At 40.3% G+C, this 24735-nt stretch overlaps 1 protein-coding gene across 2 annotated transcripts; it reads right to left on the minus strand.

Annotated features, from left to right (window-relative positions):
• Positions 1-497: 497 nt before the first annotated feature.
• Positions 498-23696, minus strand: ncoa7b (nuclear receptor coactivator 7b). Of its 2 annotated transcripts, none has more exons than XM_023826592.2 (16): positions 23102-23696; positions 21140-21254; positions 10888-11102; positions 8964-9034; positions 7934-8041; positions 7755-7850; positions 7006-7134; positions 6563-6747; positions 5409-6106; positions 4217-4388; positions 3545-3692; positions 3277-3402; positions 2687-2839; positions 2513-2608; positions 2329-2402; positions 498-2246 (listed from the first exon to the last, which is right to left on the minus strand). In XM_023826592.2, the coding sequence occupies exons 2-16, from the start codon at positions 21172-21174 to the stop codon at positions 2111-2113; spliced, it is 2442 nt and encodes an 813-aa protein (XP_023682360.2). In that variant the 5' UTR covers positions 21175-21254; positions 23102-23696; the 3' UTR covers positions 498-2110. The 2 variants fall into 2 exon arrangements, with proteins under 2 accessions (XP_023682360.2, XP_023682359.2); XM_023826591.2 differs by having other exon boundaries at positions 5409-6139; positions 23102-23695.
• Positions 23697-24735: the final 1039 nt, after the last annotated feature.

A 24735-nucleotide genomic window follows, 5' to 3' on the forward strand; every position in this document is an offset into this window, starting at 1 on the left:
TAGCTCGGTATCTCAGCTTACCAGCATCTTTTATAATATAATTTTTAAAATATTTATTCACATTTTCTTTTATCATTTTCTAAAACAAAAATAGGTTATGTGCATGCACAAGCGTGAGCAGCAATGGAACATTACATTTATGTTACTAGCCAACTGGGCTAGTTCAGTTAAAAAAAAACTGTGCAAGATACAATCTTCTCGCTAAACACTAGGTGGTGTTTAGTATTTCGTACTTGCCTCGGGTGAGTGGGCGAGCTTAATTTCCAGATTTGCACGTGAGTATCAGGTTTCATTAAAATGCTTATCATATTCAGTAAATGTCGCACACGGGGGGGGGGACTGTCAATATATGGGATCATTACAGGTTATATTAATCTAACACCAGTGTTGTTCCTTGTACTGACAACCTAATTTCAGATGATAAGGAACACCACGCACAATGACTATGAATTAAATTGATGAGTTGACTTACTGTACATGAAAGAGCAGAGCAAGGATTTGGATCATCATACTCTGTAGTTTAATTCAAACATAGCAAAAGCACAATAAATATAATCTTGGCAATACCACAGATTATAGAACAATTTTGGCTTCACAAATACTTCACAAGTGCATTTTACTTTGAAAACAAGACACAGCAACACACGGCTTTGAGAATACAAAATGGGAAAAGCTTCATGCGTATGACATCATTCGTCAAGGCTGAATGATAGCAGTTGTTGTCTACATTAACCTGCGGATAATGTAGTAGGAATGTCTTGCACAGTAAAGTTTCATGAAAATCGAATACACAGCACTTTGATACTCGATATTAAAGTATAACGAATATGAAAAGCATTATTTGATGAGGCTCTGATGTGCAATGACCTTGTACTGTCACTGGGGAAAAAACTATATTGTTGCTTGTTTTTGCAACAAACCTTTGACAGAATATTCTAGTTGCTTGCAGAACAATCTTTTTTGAACAAGGACTACCATATGCCTTTTTATGTAGCCGATAATATCTCAGGGTTAAATAGTGCATAAAATAGTTCTGTATACTAGCAAAATGCAAGAGCAAAGCCATTCTCTGCTCCTGCTGGAAAAGTCAAGAGCCTTTTCTATAACAGTATTTTTGGAAGACTAAGGAACAGCTGGCTGGTTCTACAGGAACTGCAATGAATTTAACCAGAACCAGAACCAGAACACTGCCAAATCAGAAACAGGACTAATTTTTATAAGATCCAGACATTTTACATGAATACTTGTGTGTGTGTGTGTGTGTGTGTGTGTGTGTGTGTGTAATCCATGTACACACACGGACAACAATAACAATGGTCTTACTGCAAAACAAACAGCATATGTGGGTATAATAGTATACACCTATCAACTATTTAAACAGAAAAAGAAAAAAGCAATCCTGCTTAAATCAACAACTGGAAGAGAAAAACCCCAAATATTACACAATAATTCACAGGATATGACATTCTGTTACCTGTACAACTAATCAGAGAGTTAGGATACTATGTAAAATATTTATAGGCAATGAGTTTCACAAGCACAATACAAAACCAGCTTTAAAAAAATACAAAATGTTGTAGCATGTTATTTTTCCAGAGACTCATATTCACGTCTGTAATTAAAGAATGTGCTTTAATTATAAACAAAGTAATAATTTGGACGTAAAAATCGCACTGCCAGCTCTGCAAAAAATGATGAAAATTCAGAAACTGAGAAAATGATTTAATTCACCAATTAAACATTTACATGTAAAAAATAAATATAAAATGACCACCAAATTAACTAAAACATATTCAGTTAAGCCTGTTTTATCATTTCAAAATTCATCTGATATTGCCAACATGAAATGAAAAACAAGCGGCACTTTCCAGTAAACAATTTTTCCTCTTTGTGATGAAGTGGGGCTTGGATTGTCTGTACATTGCTTAGTTTCATCATTTATTATGTAGTGGTCTACATTTGGTTCTGACGCGTCTGCATTAAGCTGCAAGCTAAAAGCAACTGCACAAGGAGGCTGACTGTTCAGACAGGTGCAGTGGTCTGCAGTCTTGCATGCCGCTGACACACAGATATTCAAAACCATGTAAACCAAAGGCAGAGTAGATCAATGCTACAGGAAAGTCCAAATCTCCAAGTCCTGGATGTCAAAGTCCTGCTGGGCAGACAGTGGTTGATTCCTGAAAGTGGAGCAGGGTCTGCTTGAGCCGTGGTGCAGGTCAGCATCCAGCCACAGGCCAAAGTGTCCCCTGGACACCCACAGGTGGATGTTAGTCAATGACAGTGACACCTATGGCACACGAATCACACACACATACAAAGAGAACTTACTTGCCCCCGCCTATTTGGAGAGAGTCCGTGTTCCCTTTCACAAAGTAGGAGTTTTCTCCACTCCACCGGAAAACCTGGAAGGAGAGAGGCACTGTGCATGAAGCACGTCAAGCTGCAATGCAAAACACAGGATTGTGAATATAGGCTAATGTAAGTGCTTTGAAGTGTATATTTATATGTATACCCTAATATCAGGACAGAAGCTGTACAGGAATGATTCTCCAGTCCCATAGCAGTGCTCGCTAACTCTAAAAGGATGTGAAGAGAAGGCCCCAAACACCTGGAAGACAAACACACCTGTGACATACCATCTCAAACACATAAGACACTGGTGTTCATACTTGGTACAGGTGTGTACCTGGTTGTGCATGTCTTTGATCACCAGTAGTATGGGACTGTCTAGGTCAGTCAGGTTTCTGTATAGTGTCTTCAGACTTGTTCCATGTACGGCCGTGCTGTAGGCAAGTCGCCATGGATACCCCTGGATCCGAGCTGGGAGGTAATTGGTCAGCTATGGAAATAGAGTCAAATGTTGACCAATACTGAGGCAGCAGGTAGCCGAGTGCCGACACCATGCATTTGTAACCCAAACATTTTTGGTTCAGGTCCTCAGTGGCACCATGTATCTTAGAACAAAGTCCCTGACCGGAATTATTCCAGGTGCATAAATGGATACATTGTAAACTGGTATGATCTGGATAAAAACACCAGTTAAAAGTACTGGAGGCTCTGACAACAATTATCAGTCAGGATGAAGTTATATGACATAGGAAAACTCACCTCTTGCCATGACTTACCCTAACCAGATTGGTCATACATACTGTATTATACTCAAAAAACACAATATTCAACTGTAGTCCGTGCTGTCGTAAGCACTTCATAAGTAATATTGCTACAAAAGTAATATTGCTACCTAGAAAACCAGAGTTAGCATATACATGAACAGACCTTGTGTATGTGTATGTCCTCAAAGAGAAGGCTATTGTCAGTTAATGTAGGCAACAAATACAGCAGTTCGTCTTCGTCAAAGCTGCCCACACTCTGGCGACGTCTGGCCTCATTCACAGTGATTATCTGTAAGAAAAACAAAAATTTATTTGTCACATCAACACTTAACTGGGGTTTGTGGAACCAATAGATATAAAGGCAAAGAATGACTCAAGAGCAGATAAAAGGTATTGCAAAGATGCACAGCATTTTAAAATATGAATCATACCTCCCAGCTCTTGGGGGCTGGACTGCTGAAGAAGTTGTCGATCATATCAAGCTCATCCTTTTCCACCACAATGAACCCTTGCTCTCTAGCATCTTTCCCATATACATCTGGTGACCAGTGTACAAAAAACGCATAGAGGTTGTCCACCCTAAAAGAGAAAGACTGAATGGTCAATAGAAGAAAGTTCAAACATAGGACAGGACTGAGGTGGAAAATTCAGCTCCAGAAAGTAAAAATCCAGACCAGGATTTTGTTTCAAGCTAGCAGTTGACCATAAAGAGTCACAGTCACAGAGTACTCAACTGGTTGGTTGAAACAAAAATCTTGGTCTGGACTTTTACTTTCTGGAGCTGAACTTTCCACCTCTGGAAGAAGAAAGCATAGCAGAGTCTGATGCATAAGGAAGAAGAAGAAAAAAAAAAAGAGAATGAAAACTAAAGAACAGAGGTGTGGAGTGGTGAGGGACTGCAGGCCTGCCGATTTAAGCCCAAGTAAATTCACGTTTGCAAAGTGTGCAGTTCAAAGTGAGTTAAGCTGGTCATGTCTTAAATTTTTATGCACACTCTCTAAATAAGATAAATGAAAGATAAACAAAAGAAACATCAAGCACTTGAGACAAGAATATTTACATCAGCTAGTCAAATATGAAGTAAAATCTACAAAGTCTCTCACCTCTCCTGGGGAACGGCAAACCAGTACTCTGGATGATGGCCCTGCACTCTATAATGATGGGCGGGGCTTGACGTCTGACCGACAGCAAAGGACTTTCTCATGGGTTTGCCCACTCTGAAGCAAAGGAACATGGGCGGGTTCTTGCTTTTTTCTTCTTTTGACAGTAACATATCTGCAGAAATGAATATGGTTTTAACTGCAGCATGCAGTCTGACCATACCTCCAGAAATCAGATCATCCGACAGACAATGAAGAATAAAACAGCAACGTATCAGATCACAATACCCACATTTCACCCTTCAGCTTGCATTTACAAATCTGTTTAATGCAGATTGTAAGAAAAACACCAGAGAAAAGTTTATTTTCAAACAGAATGGCTTTGAGATTATATCAATTCATATTCAACATAATTCATAAATAATGCTAGCATATAAATTCAAGATCCATCGCATGAGCCATACTATAAAACCTATGCTTCTTTAAAATTGTACGAGCAGAAAAAAAACCCTACTTTCAATGCTGAGCCTGAAATATCAATCTTCCAATTACTATTTCTGACCAGGTTTGCAAGGGTGTCTTTAGTCTATCCCAGGGTGCACAGGGCGAACAAGGGACACACACTCACACACACAAGCATATAGTGCGGACAATTTAGAGGCTGCAGTTAGCATAGCTGTATGTCTTAGGTGGTATCTAATTTTTCATGTCTGGCATACGGTATTTTGACAGTATTCTGAATGTTTAGTATGGAGAACCACCACCTCCTTAGTTCCATTAATTTTGCCACCGACATTTCAAAATTCCACAGTATGCCCAAAAGATATTGGTATATCATATTACCATAATACTGCACAAGCCTAGATGGGATGTCAAGCTGCCTGATTCTGAGAATAGAATTTGACAAAGCAGAGAGCTCAGATCCAAGTCACACATTCTTAGACTCAACAAACACAGCCTAAAACATTTTATCATAATAAAATTTACAAATATAGTATGCATATTTAGGATCTGATGTATTGTTCCAATGGGTGCAGGATGGTCTGAGCTGACCAACAAGGGGATCCCCTAGAAGGAGATATTCTGTAGCGGTAGCCTGGCCTGACCCATCTGCTATGCTGCACTGCAATCCTCACCCAGAGCAGCCCCTTGAAGATGGATGGATGGACAGAATTAGTTGTTTTTTAATTCTTACTTTCAATTGGCAGCTGCATATGCTCCAGCAGCCAGCTCTGCATCTCCATCTCACTGTTGCGTTTTTGCAGGTTTTCAGGCGATGTCCGCTTTACACTCGGCTCCTTGCTGTCTGGGCCATTTACAGTCGCTTTTAGTCCATTTGCTGCTTCCTTATCTGAGTCTTGGTGACTACGCTTTTCAGAAGCACCAGCATTATATTTCTGGTCCCTCTCCAACTTCTCAGTCTCTTCCAAGTTCAAGTCTTTGGATTCGACTGTGGTTACAGCAGTGATTGCCATCTCACTGGTGCCACTGCCATTTTGCAGTTCATGTGCAGTCTTCAGTTTTAGAGAATCTGCATGTGTAGGAACATAGCTGTGAGCAGAAGCTTCCATTCCCTCCAGCTCCTCCTGCCGCATCTGAGTCTCTGATGCTTCTAAGGGGGACTGACCAGATGAATCAACTTTAAGAGGACCCAGCTCCTCTAGGCCTTCAGTATCACCCTGCGACTCATCAGTGTTCCCCGTGGACGGTAGCTCCAGCTCTGTAAACCCTTCATCCGACGGTGTTTTCTCAGCTGTTTCTGACTCTGCGCTGTCCGTGATGACAGCATCGATGGCGTCCAGTACAATGGGCCTCTTATCGTGACCCAAGGCTTCGAAGCGGCTGAATGGGTTGAGGTCTCGCTCAGAAGGTAGGTCCTCCCACTCTCCTGGCCTGTACAGAGGACACAGATCCTGTGGTAGGTCGCTGTAGGGAGAAGGTTTCCATGGAGGGGATGGATAGGAAATAAAAAAAAATGGAACAGAAAAATAAAAATAAAAAACATGGAAAAACTCAAAAAAAAAAAAAACACACACAAACTTAAACTGCTTAAATGAATAATCAAATATAAATGGTAAATAATAATATAAATAATAATGCTGAATAAATGTTACACAGATAAGCAAATGAATGTGTTGTATCAAAAAATGTAAGCATTTTTGTTCCACAGGTTTTGGGTTTGACTGTCCAATGTACGGGTGTGTATCTCAGGTTACCCAGACGGACTGACAGGCAGACAGAAAAGAAGAGAGAACACAAGACAGAAGTAAAAGATAAGACAGTATGGAAGAGGCTAAAGAAAAGACAGAAGGGAGGAGAGAGGAGAAGATCCTGGTATCTGGGTCTTACGATGGCAAGGCATCCTTCAGCTTCATGTGGGAGATGTCATTGTAGAGAGCAATGGACACCACCTCCTCCATGGGGCAGATGAGTCCATACTCCTCACATCCATTCTCAATCACCAGGGGGTCTGACTTGTGTGGGTCAAACATGATGTTGTTGGGTGTCACAATCAACACCCCCCCAACCACACCCTGTAACCAGCACAGCACTTGTTAAAACTCACAGAGTAAGAACTGAGAGGTGGACAACCCTACCCTGCTGATTCAGGAAAACATCCTGGACATTATTATTAAAACAACACATACTGTAAACTTAGTTTAAAGGAATCACATTACTTGCTTATAAAAATTACATACATTTCACACGGTGAGAAGTTTAATTTAGGTTTTTAATGGTAAGAATTTGAGATACTGAAAACTGTCTTTCTGGTAAAATACATGACTGCTCACCATTCCATCTGTGAAGTACCTGCAGCTCATTTTCAGGAATTTGACAACTGGTGTTTCCTCATCCTCAGATGCTGGAGACCGAACTCTTTGAATCGGTTCTGTGTCCTTCTGGGTTGAGTTCGTGTCCTTCTGTGTCAGAGTAAGGAACATTAAAACATTGATGAATCACAAAGCACAGGAAGTCTTTACTACTGAAAAGCTTGGTAGGAATATGCATATAGTCAGATTAAAATTCAACAGATAAATGTAGAGTGAACATTTTCGCAAAGCTATATTGACATCAGTATTGCATATGGCTGGGTTATGGTTCAGTGTACACACAGGAAAATACAATCATGTGAATACGTAAGTACACCTGGTAAAAAATGTACTTTGTCAACATATTTGGATAAATACATATTTAATCTCTATTTGAGGCGTGATTCTCAAACATATTGTGTGACAATGACCTATCACTGTGCCCAATTTGGTGCATCTGATTCTATTGTTTAGGTTTACTGTAGTGATAAATGTTGGGGTGTACTAACTTTGATTCGATATTAAATTAGAATTTTTTGTGTAGGTTAACTGTGACTTGTTACTAAATGTAAATATGAAGTGTAACATTTCTATTTTATCATAAATCTTAATTGGTACTGTTGAAACGAAGATCTAATATTTGTCTGCCAAAATATTTCGAAAAAGACAAAACTTACTTACTTTTTTACATGCCTGTATAATCCATATAACATATGTGATTATTTACTTACCAACAATTTGTCAGATTGGTCATTTGAAAAAGGAATAGAGGGCATGGGCTTTGAAGAGAGATCTTCTGATTGGCCCATATCTGGGACAAACAATGTCTGTGGGAGAAACAAAGTTACACATTAACCTGCCAAACTGCTGGGACTAAGAGTAGCTTATGTGAAGCCGACGATAAATTCACCTGCCCAGGAACGACACTGTGAGAAAAGAGGCGGTTGAGCTGCACCAGTTTATTTGGCATGATGTTAAACTTGAGAGCGATGCTGTTTAGTGTGTCTTGGGGCACCACCTGCATGAAGGGATTAGGCAGAGGGCAGTTTCAAATTTCAAAGTTTTATTTGTCACATATACTCAGTACAATGTGAGGGGAAATGCATAGTTGTTTGGCTCCAGACTGTGAAACACGGGACAAAAGTATAAAGAGACAAGAGAGGGGACATTACACAATAAACATTAAACAATAAATAATGATCATGCAGTTGAAAATGCAGGCAGCTCCAGACTGACCAAAGTAATCCGTTTCACAAACCCTAATGTAAGTAAAAAGTTATTCACATATATATCAGATCAAATTTACTTCCAGTACCATTGAGGGCACCTTAGAGCAAAAAACCATGTAAGCCAAAAATATCCTAGCAATAAGTACTAAAGAACACATAGTAAATAAATGAAAGTATTAACTGTAAATTTACTTAGCAGCGAATGTCGCTTTTTGTGTTAGCACTACCCTGAACTTCATATATACTGGTTAGCCAGGTTTACGCAAGTCATGGGCTACCTTTTTACTAATATGTATCATACTTCGCTGGGTGTGTGTGTGTGCTCACGGTGTACTCCACGGTACCAGGTGTGTGTGTGTGTGTGTGTGTGTACTCATGGTGTACTCCACGGTACCAGGTGTGTGTGTGTGTGTACTCACGGTGTACTCCACGGTACCAGGTGTGTGTGTGTGTACTCGCGGTGTACTCCACGGTACCAGGTGTGTGTGTGTGTGTACTCACGGTGTACTCCACGGTACCAGGTATGTGTGTGTGTGTACTCACGGTGTACTCCACGGTACCAGGTGTGTGTGTGTACTCACTGTGTACTCCACGGTACCAGGTGTGTGTGTGTGTGTGTACTCACGGTGTACTCCACGGTACCAGGTGTGTGTGTGTGTGTACTCACGGTGTACTCCACGGTACCAGGTGTGTGTGTGTGTGTGTACTCACGGTGTACTCCACGGTACCCGGTGGCCCCCTCTTTTCTTTCTTCACTCCATCCTTTTTATCGTGGTTGTCTTCTGCGTAAACCATGAGACAAGTATCAGTGAACAGCCCAACTTACCCCCCAACAAATTGCTCTTCTATTCAAACACAGATATTCAGTTAGCAGTACCAGCACCTACAGGTGTTGGAAAACTAACCACTCAGACACAATCAACTAACAAAATTTTATATTTCATTGAGGCAATTCAAAGATTAAAGATTAAAAACAGGTAGTATGCAGACAATAGGCACTTTCATGTTTTTTTTTTTACTATAAAGAATCAGTCACCATTGTAACAGCTGTTCTTGCTAATGTTTACTCAGCTGAATCTGGGTAATCCTGCTATCAGTAAAATGTGCTGACTGATGCATAGGAGGAGGAAATTTGATACATTGTTTCAACACTGTAATGTTAAATGACACTGGAAAAAGGCAGAGGGTTAGACTACTGGGTGCCGTGGTAATGCTGTTCAGTATCTCTCCTGACACTGTTGATTAGCCTTATCTACTTGGAAGAGTAACCCAACTGCACTGTCCAGGATATAATACATCTTAAGCTGAAAACACTTAAGCATCAACTGCCCTAAGCATATTACATAAGGAGAGAGGTAATGATCGATGACCAACTGTTACATTCATATCACTTACCCCAGTGTAAAGATGGTATCTAATTATATAACACAGTTGTGTGTTCAGACTAACTGTGACCCTGTGGTCGGAAGACGTTACATATTAATATTGCCCAAACCACAGATGTTATGTTTTTAAGGGCAAAGTTAGGGTTGGGGTTGCTGTGCTTCTAGAATGTATTTATTACAAGAGATAGAACATTCTAATGCTGTACTGGATACAGAGTAACTATTGTGAAATTTTTACTCTTATTGTCTAAAGCAAAATATTCCTCTGTAATTATTCTAAGAATTGCTATAGGGGATATTGATTTCCTAATAACATGAAACATGTTCAATTTATTTTCCATTATTTTTGAAAATGTATCAGCGTGGGAGTCATTTATTTACCACTTAATGTATTTCATTGTCCTGTTATGCTGTGTTGCCACTGGTAACAAAGGTGCCTTACTGTGAATACTGGTGACCATTAGTATGCTGAATCATCAGAATTGACCCACTGACTCTCACGGACACAAAAGGAAATTCCCGTGTATCTGTAATCAGCACATGAACTAAGGAAACCCTTCACAGTTCATGAATGTTTTTCCAAAGACGCCAGTTTAACCCATTTAGATGACAGGTCTTCCAACAGCCACCCCCCCCCCCCCCCGAATGTTTTCATTACAACCCTACCTTAATCAGGCTTATATGGTCCTTAATAAGCTCATAATGAATGTGGCAGAAAGCTGCGAGGGTTGGAATGAAAACATGCCCACACATCCTGTTTACTCAGGTCCGCTATAGAAAAAGCTAGTGGCCTAACCTTGTTTTTCTCCCCTATACACAGGCAGCTATCGAGGGACATAAGTACTGAATTCCACAAACCCTTATGCAAGTTAAATTTTCCATAAGTCATATTTTCTCTCCCACACTATTCAGGCCACTTTATAACCATAAATATACTAGTAATATGTGCTAAAAAACACACATTAAATAACTGAAAAGATTCAGTGTACATTTGCTTACAGGTGTACATTGCCTTTCTGCATGTCTTTTTTGCACGTCAGTTTTTACACAAGCAGAGAGCTGACTGTATATAGAAGAATCTCTACCGAGTCAAAAACACCCTAAATTACCATTGCGTAACCTAAGACTATTACTACAGACAAGTGTTAAGAGTTAAAGAGTACCTGCATACACTGAGAAGCACATAGCATGACGTAAATCCCACATGAAGTACATAACAGAAGGTCACAGAAGAAGGGAGAGGGCAGTACCTTTGATTCCATGTTTTTCTTGTAGGCATGTTTTTTTATCTTCTGCACAGGTTGTCATGGAAGCAGACGATTTGTCCGTTTCTGCAGGGAATAGTTTTTTGTGTCCAGCCAGGGCTGATACTCTCAGAGACTTAGAATGGTTTTGCTGGGCTTGGTTCTGTTTGGCCACGGATGGTTCAGATTGGTTCAACTTAATATGCTTTCTTCTCTTCAACCTCAGAAAAGAAAAACATTGAATATATATCAGCAATGTTAAAGATGACAGAACATTACAGGTATGAAGGAGAAAAGGATGCATGCTATGGGTTAATCACATTTGCCAGGCTTCCTTAAGACTTCCTCTGTCTGCAGCCATACAAAAACAGCACCGGGGACCAAAGAGGGTTTGTCACATGTCCTCCTGACCCTTGCCTTGCGTATTGCACTGGGCTTTTGTTATATATGCTGGCCTGTTGTCGCCCTTATTTGTAGCATGTGCACATTCCTCCCTGTTGCATGGGAACCCCGATTTCCTCTTACAGTCCAAAAACACGATAACAAACACGTAAATTGGTATGTTATAAGCAAATTGGCATCTTCAAATTGCAAATAATATGCGACCATGTGTGTTAGGCCAGCACAATATGAGCATAATCTGCAATGTGTGGTAACATTGTTCAATATTGCGAAGACTTGTGACAAATAAACAAATACTCAAGTGTGAATATTAGCTATATAGTTCTTGTGTGTTTTTGCTTTAATATGCATACGGCTAACATACAACAGAAGATTTCTCTTATGTTATTTTCTTATGTTCCAGGCAGTCATTTGCGATGTGTCTATCACGCATGTTCATACAGTATATTATTCACCGGTCAGCACTATTGTGTGTTTTGCAATGGTCTGGTAGTGATGGTGCATCTTTGACCCTAACCCACCCAGGATAGTTACCAGATTCCCCAGTCACCCTGTCCTGGATTCAAGATGTTTTAATGGCCATATACAAAAAGTGCATTGGAACATTACTCACTCATCTACAGCCAGTGCAAAAGAACAACAGTATGTACATAAATGACAGACAATAGAGTACAATAGTGCAGTGAAAACAAGTAATATGTTACATTACAAACATTACACTAACTTTGTAAAATCAAATAATGTGCAGGTGCATGCAATACCACAGCAGTCCAGATTTGGTTACTGTTGATGTGAAGGTTTAAAGTGAATCTAGTGGTCAGTATTTTGATACTAGGAAACATCCTAACAAATTCCAGTGACGAGATCAGTTTTTGGCGACAATGGTTTGGATCCTGTAATATACAAGCAGAAAAAATGTACAGGTACAAATAAATAAAGTTTACCAACCAAATTTTCCAAATCAGACATCTGCAGCCCCATTTTCCTTGGTTCCCTGGGAGCTTTTTGTATGTCTGCTTTCTTAATGTGAGTCTGAAACCTTGCGTACAATGTTGCGCATGAATAGGCTAAATGATCCTGATAGTTGAGCGCGCTCATATTTTTAACAGCGAACTGAACGAATCAATTTGCAACTTATGAATGTGAACATGAGCATTGTTCACTCATTGTTCACCAGAAGTAGCAGTAATAGGCTAATACTTAACTTTCACACCGTGATATGAAATACGATGCATTACAATGTCTCAGAATGGCACCTTGAAAAATTATTACGTAATGACCTTGATTTTCTCACATGTTTCTGGTCTTGGTCAGTGGTGATGCTCTCCGATGCCCTAGTCGTGACATTAATGATCTGTTTATATCAATAAAGTAGACTAATGGTAGGTGACATTAGTTGTATTGTATTTTAACTGCTGAAAAAAAGTCATTTTGGGTTCAGAGCAGCACACACATATGAGCTGCACCAGTTTATTTGGCATGATGTTAAACTTACACAATGTGTGTGCTTGTGTGTGATTTTCATGTCTATGACAAAATTAGAAACACAAAAGTGAACTGGTTCATTTTAATTTGTGCGAAGTGAACTTCAAACTAGTTACTTAACTGTGAATTTGCCCGACACTGCGTACGTACACATATTATTGCTTATTAAGCCGTAATCTGACATTTCTTCCCTTTGTAATGGATAGTCCTGAAGGCTATTCCATAGACTAGTCATGTAGGCACTTCCACATTCCAGAATGACTCTGATCTCTTTTTGTTGCACAGACAACAGGAAAATGAAATATGTTCACTGGAGTGAATGGCATCAAGCAAAAATTGTGTGTCCATTTGTGTGTCCTTTGCTAAGTAAAAAGTCAACTGTCCAGCCAATATTGCAGACTTTTAAATGTCAGAAATGTTTAACTGGAGGACAAGATTCATGTATTACATACAGATATCAGGTGCACTAAGGATCAGAGTGACTTGATCTGTTCTCATCTTATAAATAATAATGACATCACCACCTAGCAATGTTAATGTCGGTGTGTTAAGCCTATTTCCTACCTCCCTTTCTTCACACACTTTTCTGTGAGCCATTACGGACTGTGCACAGGTAGGCAAGAAGACATACTACATTTGATATCAGTGATTGGATCAATGATATTCCACAAGACCAGTAGAGGGCAGACACATAGACTTTAGTGGTACTGCAACAATAAGGTATACTAAGGTATTTTGAAATCTTGGTGACCACCCCCCCCCCCCCCCCCCCCCTCCCCCAGCTCAGCGAATTATATCAGCAAGAGTTCAATATGTCACAAGAGGGCTACTACTGAAAATACAGTATACTGAAGTATAAAGTACAGTCAATAGCAAAAGGCCCTTTCCCACCACTGAAACTTGTATAAGGAACCAGGAACTACTTTAGAAGCCAGGAATCGCTGTCATTGAACTCAGCCCAACTGCGGTTTCTAGTCCTTTTAAGTTGCTGCTCTGGGACAGGTACTTCCTTTTCATGCAGAGCTACTCAGGTGGGCTTATAGCGGTAAACTCTGCTGGGTTACACAGAAATGCAGGAAAAAAGATATAAGTAGTAAATTTACAATTTGGCATGAAAGTTTTTGGAAACGCTTTACATCAACTGCACCTTCATAATGCCTTTATACCGCATTCATAGAACATTCATAAGCAGCATGTAAGTATACCATAACATACATTTACAGCTTTAATATACACTAATAACAAACATTTTGTGATGTTATTAAAGATTATAATCATACAAAAATATACCATTTGTTATTAATGTATATTAAAGCTGTTAGGACAGCCACATTTTTAGTACTAGCTAGCTAGCCCTACAATTTTGCTTCTTTTCCAAGAAATAAAATGAGTAAAATGTAAACTGAAACTAAAAATAATCTACATTTCATCTGAAAGTTGGACATACAAAATAAAATTAAAAAATTCAAATCAAAAATCTAAACTATATAGATTTAAATAACATTGACACAAGGGCATAGACATATACATGGTGTTGCAGCTACAAACATATTTTATTTTAGTTTGTAGCCATATGGGAGTCTTTATTATCGAGTAACGAGGAATCAGATAAAGGCCAATATTTCCAGACTTCCTCAGCCAACAATTCCTTGAATACGCAAAGCATCTTTGTTTTCAATCTGAAAAGGTGTTTATATACAATCATTGACCTAATCTCCTACCTGACTTTCCGCTATCTTCCCTAACCTTAAATGCTGGTTCATACTTCTTCGCGCAAGCACAACACTCGCGTATCCACATATTAGGGGTGTAGCGGTACACAAAAATCACGGTTCGGTACATATCTCGGTTTTGAAATCACGTTTCGGTCCGTTTTCGGTACAGTGGGGGTAAAAGAAACAAAACATAAACTGCTTCTTTTTTTCTTTATTAAACGATGGTTTACCGAACAAAGCATGACTGTCTTTCTTAAATAAAAAGTCCCCGTTAATTCTGCTGTAACCTACTAATGAAAAAGTTACATTTATTTAAAAGTAAATCAAAATAAATATTCTCTCAAGTAAATAAAAATAAAATAAATACCCATTAAGGTGCACATTTAGAAAATTATCTGTACTTGATCTGCACTGTATATTCACATTAGCAGCTTTCAGCTTCATATTTGAACTGTGCCACACAAATATGCTTTGTATTTTTTAAGACGATAATAAAATAAATATTATGGTGCAGCATTAAAAAAAATACCTGTGCAGTACTTGGCCAGGCTTCATCCACCCCTTTCCAAATGTTGCTCGGGGGAAACACACAAATGCACAAAGGTTCCACATTTTCTGCATTCGTTCGGTATACATGCGTACCAAACCGAAAAACCTGTTACAAAAATTTTTGGTATGTTTACGTGTACCGTTACACTCCTGCTGACGTTGTCCAGTCAAGCCGCATACTCTGCACATGTGCACAATGTTGTATTTATATTTTTATTAATAGTAATAAAATAAATTATTATTCCTATTTTCCCTGCACACATACCACAGCAGTGAGGTTTCTGTGTTTTGCAAATTCATGTCCGCTAGTACGCGTGCCAAGAAGTATGAAACGGCCTTAACCCTAACGCTGACCCTGACCAATGAACAATCCCAGCCTGTTTACATCACTGAACGGACTGTCCAAGCGGTTTCAATTTTTGAGTGGTATGCACCCTCATTTGTGGCCCCCCAGCACAGTCCCTGCACCCGAGCTGAGTGATGAAAACTACGTCACCACCCACCCACCCACACACACACACACACACACACACACACACACACACACACACACACACACACACACACACACACACACACACACACACACACACACACACACACACAAACGTGTGGTGGCACGTCGGCACTAAGCATAAACCAGCCTAAAGCCCCAAACTTGCGCTTGCCTGCCTGTGTCATGAAGAGCAGACAGTGAAGCTGCCCTTATACTTCACCTCGGAACCTGTTAGCAAAATGTTCAGATTTCTAATAGAGAAGCTGGAATCTTTATTTCTCTCTCTACATGATGCCTCTAGAAAAGATAATAATGTATAAATGCAAATTTCATTCATATGTTGATGATGCATAAATAATATTCTGAAAATGCATTAAATTCCTATACATCCATAATTGCCTTGGTAATTGCTTCAAGGAAAATTATTGGTCTCTAAATACCGTTAAATATTACTACTGAGGGTAATACCACTTGAAATGCTTTGTCACCAGCAATTATCTCTGAGGGCTTGCGCGTCGTTTTCAATGAATCAGCTCATAACCTTGGGCTAGTTTTCAAGACAGACCAGTTTGTTAAACTTCTTATTCACTCTATGTCTAAGACATGCTCCTTAATGCTTAGAACAATGATAAACATGGGCATTTCCTAACCTGTTAAAACACATAATAATTAATGCATGCATTTATACAGAGCAGATCAAACTATTATAATTTTCTGCCATAATCAGCACCTCACACAGGCTTCCCTGCAGCACTTCAAAGACTCAGCAGCATGAATTACAACTAGGAGGAAATACCATCCTATTACACCTAATCGACTGTCTCTCCACTGCCTTCAGGTAAAATACAGGATAAATCTGCTTACTTACAAAAGCACAGGCTGCTGCTTATCTAAATGAACTAATGCACATATACTGACATCACAGAATGCAGTGCAATTCTTATGCAAAGAATTCTTGCAGGGCTCCTAGTCTATAAAACAGTCTGTCAGCATAATTGAGGGATGCCCATTCAGTCTTGGTATTTATAACCAGAATGGTCATAAACTGCACTTCACAGAAGGCTGCTGTTGCCACCATACATGCCAGCGTTCTGTCGCTTTTGTCGGTCCAGTATCAGCGTCTCGCAGGAATCCCTGATCTTGAGGCAGACAATAACTGAGTTCATGCCATGGATAAAGCAGAGCTATTGGTCAGTACTGCTGTAACAATGAGATGACCCTGCAAATAAGCCTTTATGGGCGCACGACTGTAACACCCTGTGACAGAGACTGAGATGGAACAAGCCAAGAAACACTTAGTGTATATTCTCACAGTGAGAGGCACACATCAGAAATGTGGCCTAAAATATTTTATTATACTCTATTCCATTACTCTCAAAACAAAATTCCTTTGTATACAAAACAGTACTGCAACTAAAGCTACAAAAACCAGTATTGCAATGGTTCTCATCCCAGCTGACCTTGGCACAATCTTTTCAGTTTGTTTTTTTCCTTCTACCTTATCTCCTAAAATACTGTCCTTTACACAGTCACATGATTTGTTGTTTTTGTCATTTGAAATTTCTACACACACACACGCGTGCGCACGTGCGCACACACAATCACACACTTTTCCATCCTGTTTATTGTTAACATGCTTGGGAAGGTTAGGTGATCAGTTGACCATAGACCCCCACAGGGTTTGTTTTCTCCTATATCAAACTACAGAGTTCTGTTTCTTCTTGTCCATCTTCTGGTTTTTATTCAGTAGTGTTACCATGAACTATGGCATGTCAGTTCATGACATGGTTTTATGATTCGTTGTTAGGTGCTTTGGGATAGCCATGTTTTGAATCGTAAACATAAATTTAACTGAATAACAGAGCTGAATGCCTGCAGCAAGAAGAATGGCCAGGATTTAGTGATAAGGCACCCATACAGCAGGCACCACTGAGAAAACACACATCACCTCCATGCTTGTCAGTGTTTTCAAAGGAGTGGTGCTTGCAGGTCACGTCAGGTCAGGTTGGGGAGCGTGCACTGGTACAGCACGGTGCCACACCCACCACACGACAAAACACCTTGGGATCCCGGTTGCCCTCCCCCTTCTGGAAATGGCCGTCTGTCTGCCAGGTGTTACGTGGGCGTCCCCTCGGCCTGGTCCAGCCGTTTGGGTTCTCAGCAATGAGGATCCTGTGAGCCGGATCACCCTCAGGGAAACGTGCCACATGGCCGTAGTGCCGTAACTGACGCTCCCTCACAATGCAGGTAATGTGCCTCATTCGGGACTCCCTGAGCAACCGCTTGTTCGACACAAAGTCAAACCAGAGGTACCCAAGAATTCTTTGAATAGACAGTACCGAACGAGTCCAGTCTTCGTCTCTGCTCACTGGATAGCGTCCATGTCTCGCAGCCATACAGCAATACAGGGAGCACCAAGACTCTAAAGACCTTTGTCCTCTTACAAAGATATCAGGAGCTCCACACACAAGACAGACAGACACCCTGCAGATGGCTGTGCCCAAGAGCTCATTAAAGGCCTGGATCTTGGTTTTTATCTAGGATACTCACAAGTATTTTTTCCCCTCCATTGACTCCACGAAGATCACAGCATCGCTGGCACGATCTTTACACTTGCAGTGGATTGTGAATTTGGGGTCTGCAGAGCCAAGTTGGAAATGCTTCCGTTCATTTTATAGGGTGACCAGAGGAGAGGGCACTCAGCAACAGAGTGTGCCTCGTCACGCAGGTTAGAGAGCTGCGAGAGGCTGAACGTGTTCAGAGTGAAGCGGTTACTGCCGTTGACACACATGCTGTTACCCTGTGTTCTAAAGGAGCAGGCCGTAGCGTACCATGCATCCGCATGCAGGTATCAGGCACTTAACTGGCCGATTCCCTTCCGGCACCATTCCGCTTCCACACCCTGCACTTATTCCGAGACTCAGCAGTACCCACACAATGCTGACTGAGTATGTATTACAAATTATGCACAAGATATTATAGGATGCAGATAAAGGGTATTTAACAGGGACGGTGAAATAACATTTTTATGGTCAAATACCGATTTAAAAATTTTGAGTATCTGCCAGTACCGATCCAATATTTTTCCCTTTTATTAACTAAGCGTTAAATGAGATTTGTATCAATACATTTCAATTAACATGGCAAACTGCATTTAGTGTTGTAGTGGCATTGTTTGAATTTGCTAAGAATCGGAAAATATAATGACTATGCTGCTCAAACAAAAGCTACGCTACTACGCTACAGTAAAAAACCCAGGGCAAACACGATTTACACACGTCTGCATCTTTGTTTTATTCAGTAATAACTTTCACAAAAATTTAATTTCCTAAAGTGAAAATTGCGTGATCTTTTGGCAAATTAAATATAATAAAGAAATTGATCATTAAAACATTACTGTATACCCTAACTAACCACTTTGAGTAAAATAACACATAACAACACATAATTTTCCAGTACAAATTTACAGTGGAGTCCAGATAATACATTTAAGGTATTCTCCAAACCTTAGAAAGAATTCAAGTCTGAACACATCAGTTTTGTATCAGTTTAACTGTTCAGACTTAAGGGACATCAGCACCAACCTTACAATCATGGCACTCTGAAGTTCAGCTCTTTCCTTCCTTCTATCATAAAATACAGTAATGCCCCTTCACATTCACAGGGGTCAGCAGTGGATGATCCCCACAAATGTGAAAATTTGCAAATAATACTTGAACACCGCTAAACTCAACCTATACCAGTCTGCTAGCCTGAACGGTAACATAAAAATCTATTTATTACCAATTTCACAGTAGAGTACAGTACTGTACGCTTTGCCTGTCAAATGACTGTCATTTCTTATGTAGACCTTTTTATTTAATATACAAACCATCTTAATTATGCACCCGTGTGTACACACTGTACTGTACACACTGGGAGCACCATGTTTTGGACTTATTGTTAAAAATTCAAAATTAACAGCACTGAAGAGCTTACAAATTACTGCAAGAAACACGAGATTCTACCGTCACAAAGACAGCTAATACGTGAGTATGGCTGCCGAAACAAAGATGCATGACGTACCCAAGCCAAGCCAATATTAAAGACGTAGAATGTTGTGTATTACTAATTGTTAAATATTATATGATTTTATGTGATCCAAAACATTTTCAATATTGTTTCTGGCTTATTTTTCGTCTTTGGGTCACTGCGATATTTCTGCAAGCTTCAAAAATATTCCCATTTAATTGTTCACGGTCAATTTCCGAATAACTAAAACCACAAATGTGAAATGTGTGAAAGTGAAGGGGGCACTGTATTTCCACACAGCTAACACGGCAGCTCTGAGGCACACGCACTGCTGAACGACTGCCCGTCATGTCACCCTCACTTATTTTTACAGTATATCACTCTAAGGCCACAATTCTTTTCACGATTTCACTAGCCTGACTATCAGATAATCGCACTGGTTTCTTACCCCCACCCCCCCATATCTAATCCAGCATTTCTTGCCGGTATCAGCCCGATTCCAAAACTGGATTCCACACTGGTGCCATGTCAAGTATTTAAAAGTGGCAATCTGTACAAACAACGAAGACATAAAGTATTACAAACACTGGCTGGGTATAAATCAGAATATGAGAGACAGTAAAAATCCACAGACCCAGACAGCTTTACATGTTTTAGCCCATTCAAAAAATGTCTGGCTAAACTGGTCCCTGGGCTTATATGTCACAGAAGATCAGAATATAGCTACAGAGGTGCAGAATATTAAGAGTTAAAAGAATCGGATCACTGACTTGCGCTAATCGCCATGCCTCTACATTATACCATGTTACTATGTCATTCATTCATTTTTTTTCATCCAGGTGGGGGCTACACAGTGGTGGTGGCTGAAGTGACTCCCCATTGCTTCTATAACATTCGGGTGTCTTTGCTATCCCATTGGGGATAGCGATAAGGTCACGTCAGGTCAGGTTGGAGCCGGGTCACAGGGGCAGCAGTCTAAGCAGGGCTATATTATATTATATTATATTATATTATCAATCCATCCATTTTCTGTAACTACTTATCCTATTCAGGGTTTCAGGGGGTCCGGAGCCTATCCTGGTGGCTACGGGTGCAAGACAGGGACCAACCGAGGATGGGGCACCATCCCCATTCTCACACTCGTACACCAGTCTCTCACACTCATACACCAGTCTCTCACACTCGTGCACCAGTCTCTCACACTCGTGCACCAGTCTCTCACACTCGTGCACCAGTCACTGACACTCGTGCACCAGTCTCTCACACTCGTGCACCAGTCACTGACACTCGTACACCAGTCACTGACACTCGTACACCAGTCACTCAGACATGCCAGTCACGCAGGCAGTTTGGTAACTGCAATTAACCTCAGCATGTTACTGGACTGTGGGGGGACACTGGAGTACCTGGAGGAAACCCCATGATGACACGGGGAGAATATGCAAACTTCACACACATGGAACCGGGACAGAGACTCGAACCCAGGGCCGTAGGAAATGAACCAGCACACCCAAAGCGTCCGCCACTATGGGTCGAGCTTTAGCTTTAGCTTAATCTGACACAGGCAGCTCAGTCACCTAAAACCCACCACTTCACTTACCGGGCAAAGTATCCTGTCTTTCTTTCTTTCTCCATCACACAGCATTCACAGGTCGGGCCTCTGGGTAGAGATTCTGTTCCCCTGAGCTCAATTTTGAGATTCTGCTATTCCAAACCTTTAGTAAAGGAAACAGCACAAGAATGCTAATGCTAATGCAACAGCAGCAGCAGCAACAACAGCATCCCTGACCTGCAGCATGTCTTGGCAGCCTTGTTCATGAGGAAAGACAGCCACAGGCTTTTGCCAGGGTGGGGGGGGGGGGGGGCACTATGAGCGCTTTGCAGCCTATTCTCTGACAGGAAGCTGACCAGAGTAATATGGGAGGAGGGGATTATTGGGAGAACCCTGGAAGTGCTATTCTGCAGAAGCTGTATTAGTATGAGAACCTCAAAGTTCATTAGCACAGTCAATGAGTGATTAAAAATGCATGAATAAGCTTTTCGGCATCTGGAAAGCAGAGTGGACCTTAAGCTGGAGATCCTTTTAAGCAAAAATATGAAGGCACACAAGCAGAAAGATTAAGCATCATCAAGAGTCAATAGGGGTACATGTGACACTTAGGACGCTGTTCCTGTGATTAGAAGGTTTCCGATTCCCCAGAGGCTGCAGAATGATTTTACCGCTGGGCCCTTAGCAAGGCATTTATGCAACAGGGACTGTTGGACCATTCATTCTCTCCAAGTGTTACTTTGGGTTAAAGCGTCTCATTCATATATGAATGAATGAATGAATATAGCATTGAAACCAATAGTAAGTTTGCAAGTACTGAATCTGGTCAGAGGTGTGAAAACTTCAGAATTTTCACTATTTCTGCACAAACACGACCTAAAACATGATCAGATCTTCATGCAAGTCTGAAAACTATATAAAGCCTAAGACATGAATCCAGGGAAGAAACCATTATTCTGGAATTTCCTATTACTGATTACTATTGAAAAATATTTCCTTTGAGCTGTCTTTAAAGCCCATGCATAGTGAAACTGGTGATCCCTGAAAGGTACAGTAAGGCCTAATTTCCAGCACATTGTCTCCCGCCTGTATTCCTGAGTTTTCGAGGCAAAGTTTGTCTGTAAACTGAAGCACGAGTTTTCACTGGACCCGTTGAATTAAGAACAAGCTGAGGTCAGCTGCCTGACATTGATTTGTTTGTCAATACAGGAGAAGGCTGAGGTAGTAGACCCCAAGCCGAATTATTTTAAAACCCCTGAGGATAAAATTTTATACAGTGTTTAACTGTAACAAAAACTGAAATGAAAAATGGCATTCACAGAAACATCTTTATGGTCAGTGGAATAGCTCCAAAATAATAGACTTCAATATCAAAAATAAGTGTATCTTTAATTACTATTGATCAAGACTGTGTCCGTTAAGAGAGGGGACAGTTACATTCTGTATCAGATTAAAATAATTAAAAACTTCCACAGCCAAAGCAATTTCCAGGGTCACACGGGAATGTCGAAATCTCCCATAATAAGAACATTAATGAGACTTAGACTTAGAAAATCAGAATGCGTGCATTGTTTTTGAAGCAGATAAATGTGAAAACGATAAACAGTACAAGAACGTGAGTGGCAGGAGGAAATAGCACAGATCTACTAGAGCATGAACACCTACACACATCATTGTTTTTTTCTGTACAAAGTTAATTTCTTACCACTTTGTACGTCGTGATGGAATTGAAATTAAATTGCGTTCTTCTGACTCTGCATACATATGTACCGTGCGGGTTACACCCATGCGTTTTACTATAGCCCAATATTATATATCATTAGCAATCTGCGAAGGGAGGACTGGACGCCACCTTTCAACTCTATATCCACGTCTATAACAACGGTTAAGTTTCACACATAAAAACACCGATCATCACTTATACGCGTCGTTTCCGATCGGCCACGGCTGCGGTGCCTGCACCTTCAGATGGGCTACAGACAGGGAGTAGTTGGCTGGCTGTTTACGACCCACCTAGATGGCTGCTTTACATCCTCCCTCTCCGGACTCCCCGTGTTTGCGCAGCACTCCCTGCTGCCTGGCTTGACGCTCGCCTTTTTTCGAGTTTGCATGCCCAGTTCACATCGCGGTCCAGCGTTGAACACGTATCCTTTCCTGAGCAAAATAGGGCGACAACCGGGCAAAGGGCGACGAGTCCAAGGTCCGCGAGCTCAGCGTCAACGAGCCTATTAGCTGCGCGTTAGCCGCTAGAGCTAGCAGGCGGGACTGCAGTAATAATAATAATAATAATAATAATAATAATAATAACAATAAAAATAAAAATAACAGGGTGGCAAATATACAACTCTAGTAGACGTTAGAATACATATACGACACAGACCAAGCGGACAGCAGCAACATCTGCGCCGCCTCCGCCGAGCTGTATCCTGAATCTGTTTATTCTTTATCTGCTTTTTTGCCTCTATCTTCTTTTCATTCTCTATCTCCTCCTCAATCCCGACGGTCGCTCTCACTCCGCCTCTTTCGGCGTGACGTAAGAAGGTGGCCCGTCTGTCTGCAGCTCAGAAGGCCGGGATGAACAAATGAACGAAATGCAGTTTTAATGTAAGCGAATCGCATGGCTTGTGGAAATAACCTGTGGTCAAACGGCTGCAATAGTGGTTATGAAAAATCGGTCTTAACTGCGCTCATCTGTAGAGAAAAAAAGAAAAAAAAAATATATATACATATATATACGCCTTCACACTGTATGTGTTTGCCAGTGCCATAGACTGTATTTTATATATATATATTATACCGACGTTACTAGGAAAATTGAGACAAACTTCAGTCGTCTTCCCTGGTGGTCTAGTGGTTAGGATTCGATTCCCGGTCAGGGAATTTGTGTTATTTTGGTTAATGGTATCTTCAAGACCTACTTGCAACTTTTTATTCATTAGATAGGTTTCTTTCTATTAATGTGACTTTTATATTAATTAATTTGTTCAATATATATGTTATGGAAAGGATTTCAATTTCATGAGTGGAAACTTTTTGGTTCATTCTAAATTCAAGAAACTCTTAGTTCCACATGTTGTGTAAGCAGAGGCACATGAACATGTGATCCCTTACTATTCTTAAATTCTGCAAAGATAACAGTATGAGCCTCTACCAATTTATTATTATTTTAAAATCCATTGTCCAGAATTCCTGCTGTTCTACAGCATGTGTCCTTATTTGGTGTTATCATAATCATAAACATCATAATGTTTATGGTACAAGACAATGCATAAATGTTTTATATAGTGGTTCGCTGTGCTTATCATTTTGCTGCAACCTTTTACCATAAAAAGTGTCTCTTCCTGTTTTCATGGTTTAGATCAAATTCAGCAAGTTAACTTCTGTGGTACCATAAATTATCTGTTTCGAAGTACTATCATTGTTACACTTTGTCATCTTTTAAATATAGCCTTCTGATCATTCGCTGTGATTCGTTCTTTATTTTTTCAGTTGTGCATTCTTAGGTTTTCTCTAGATTGAGGGGTCCCCTGCCTGTAAATACACCTTTCAAGTATTACACGTCACACTCTGACTTTTTCATTGTAGTACTAATTTGAAATGCGACATAATATAATATATAAATCTGTTCGTGTGTGTGTTTGTGTCAC

Source organism: Paramormyrops kingsleyae, chromosome 19 (assembly GCF_048594095.1).
Source record: "Paramormyrops kingsleyae isolate MSU_618 chromosome 19, PKINGS_0.4, whole genome shotgun sequence".
Classification (NCBI taxonomy): Eukaryota; Metazoa; Chordata; class Actinopteri; order Osteoglossiformes; family Mormyridae; genus Paramormyrops; species Paramormyrops kingsleyae.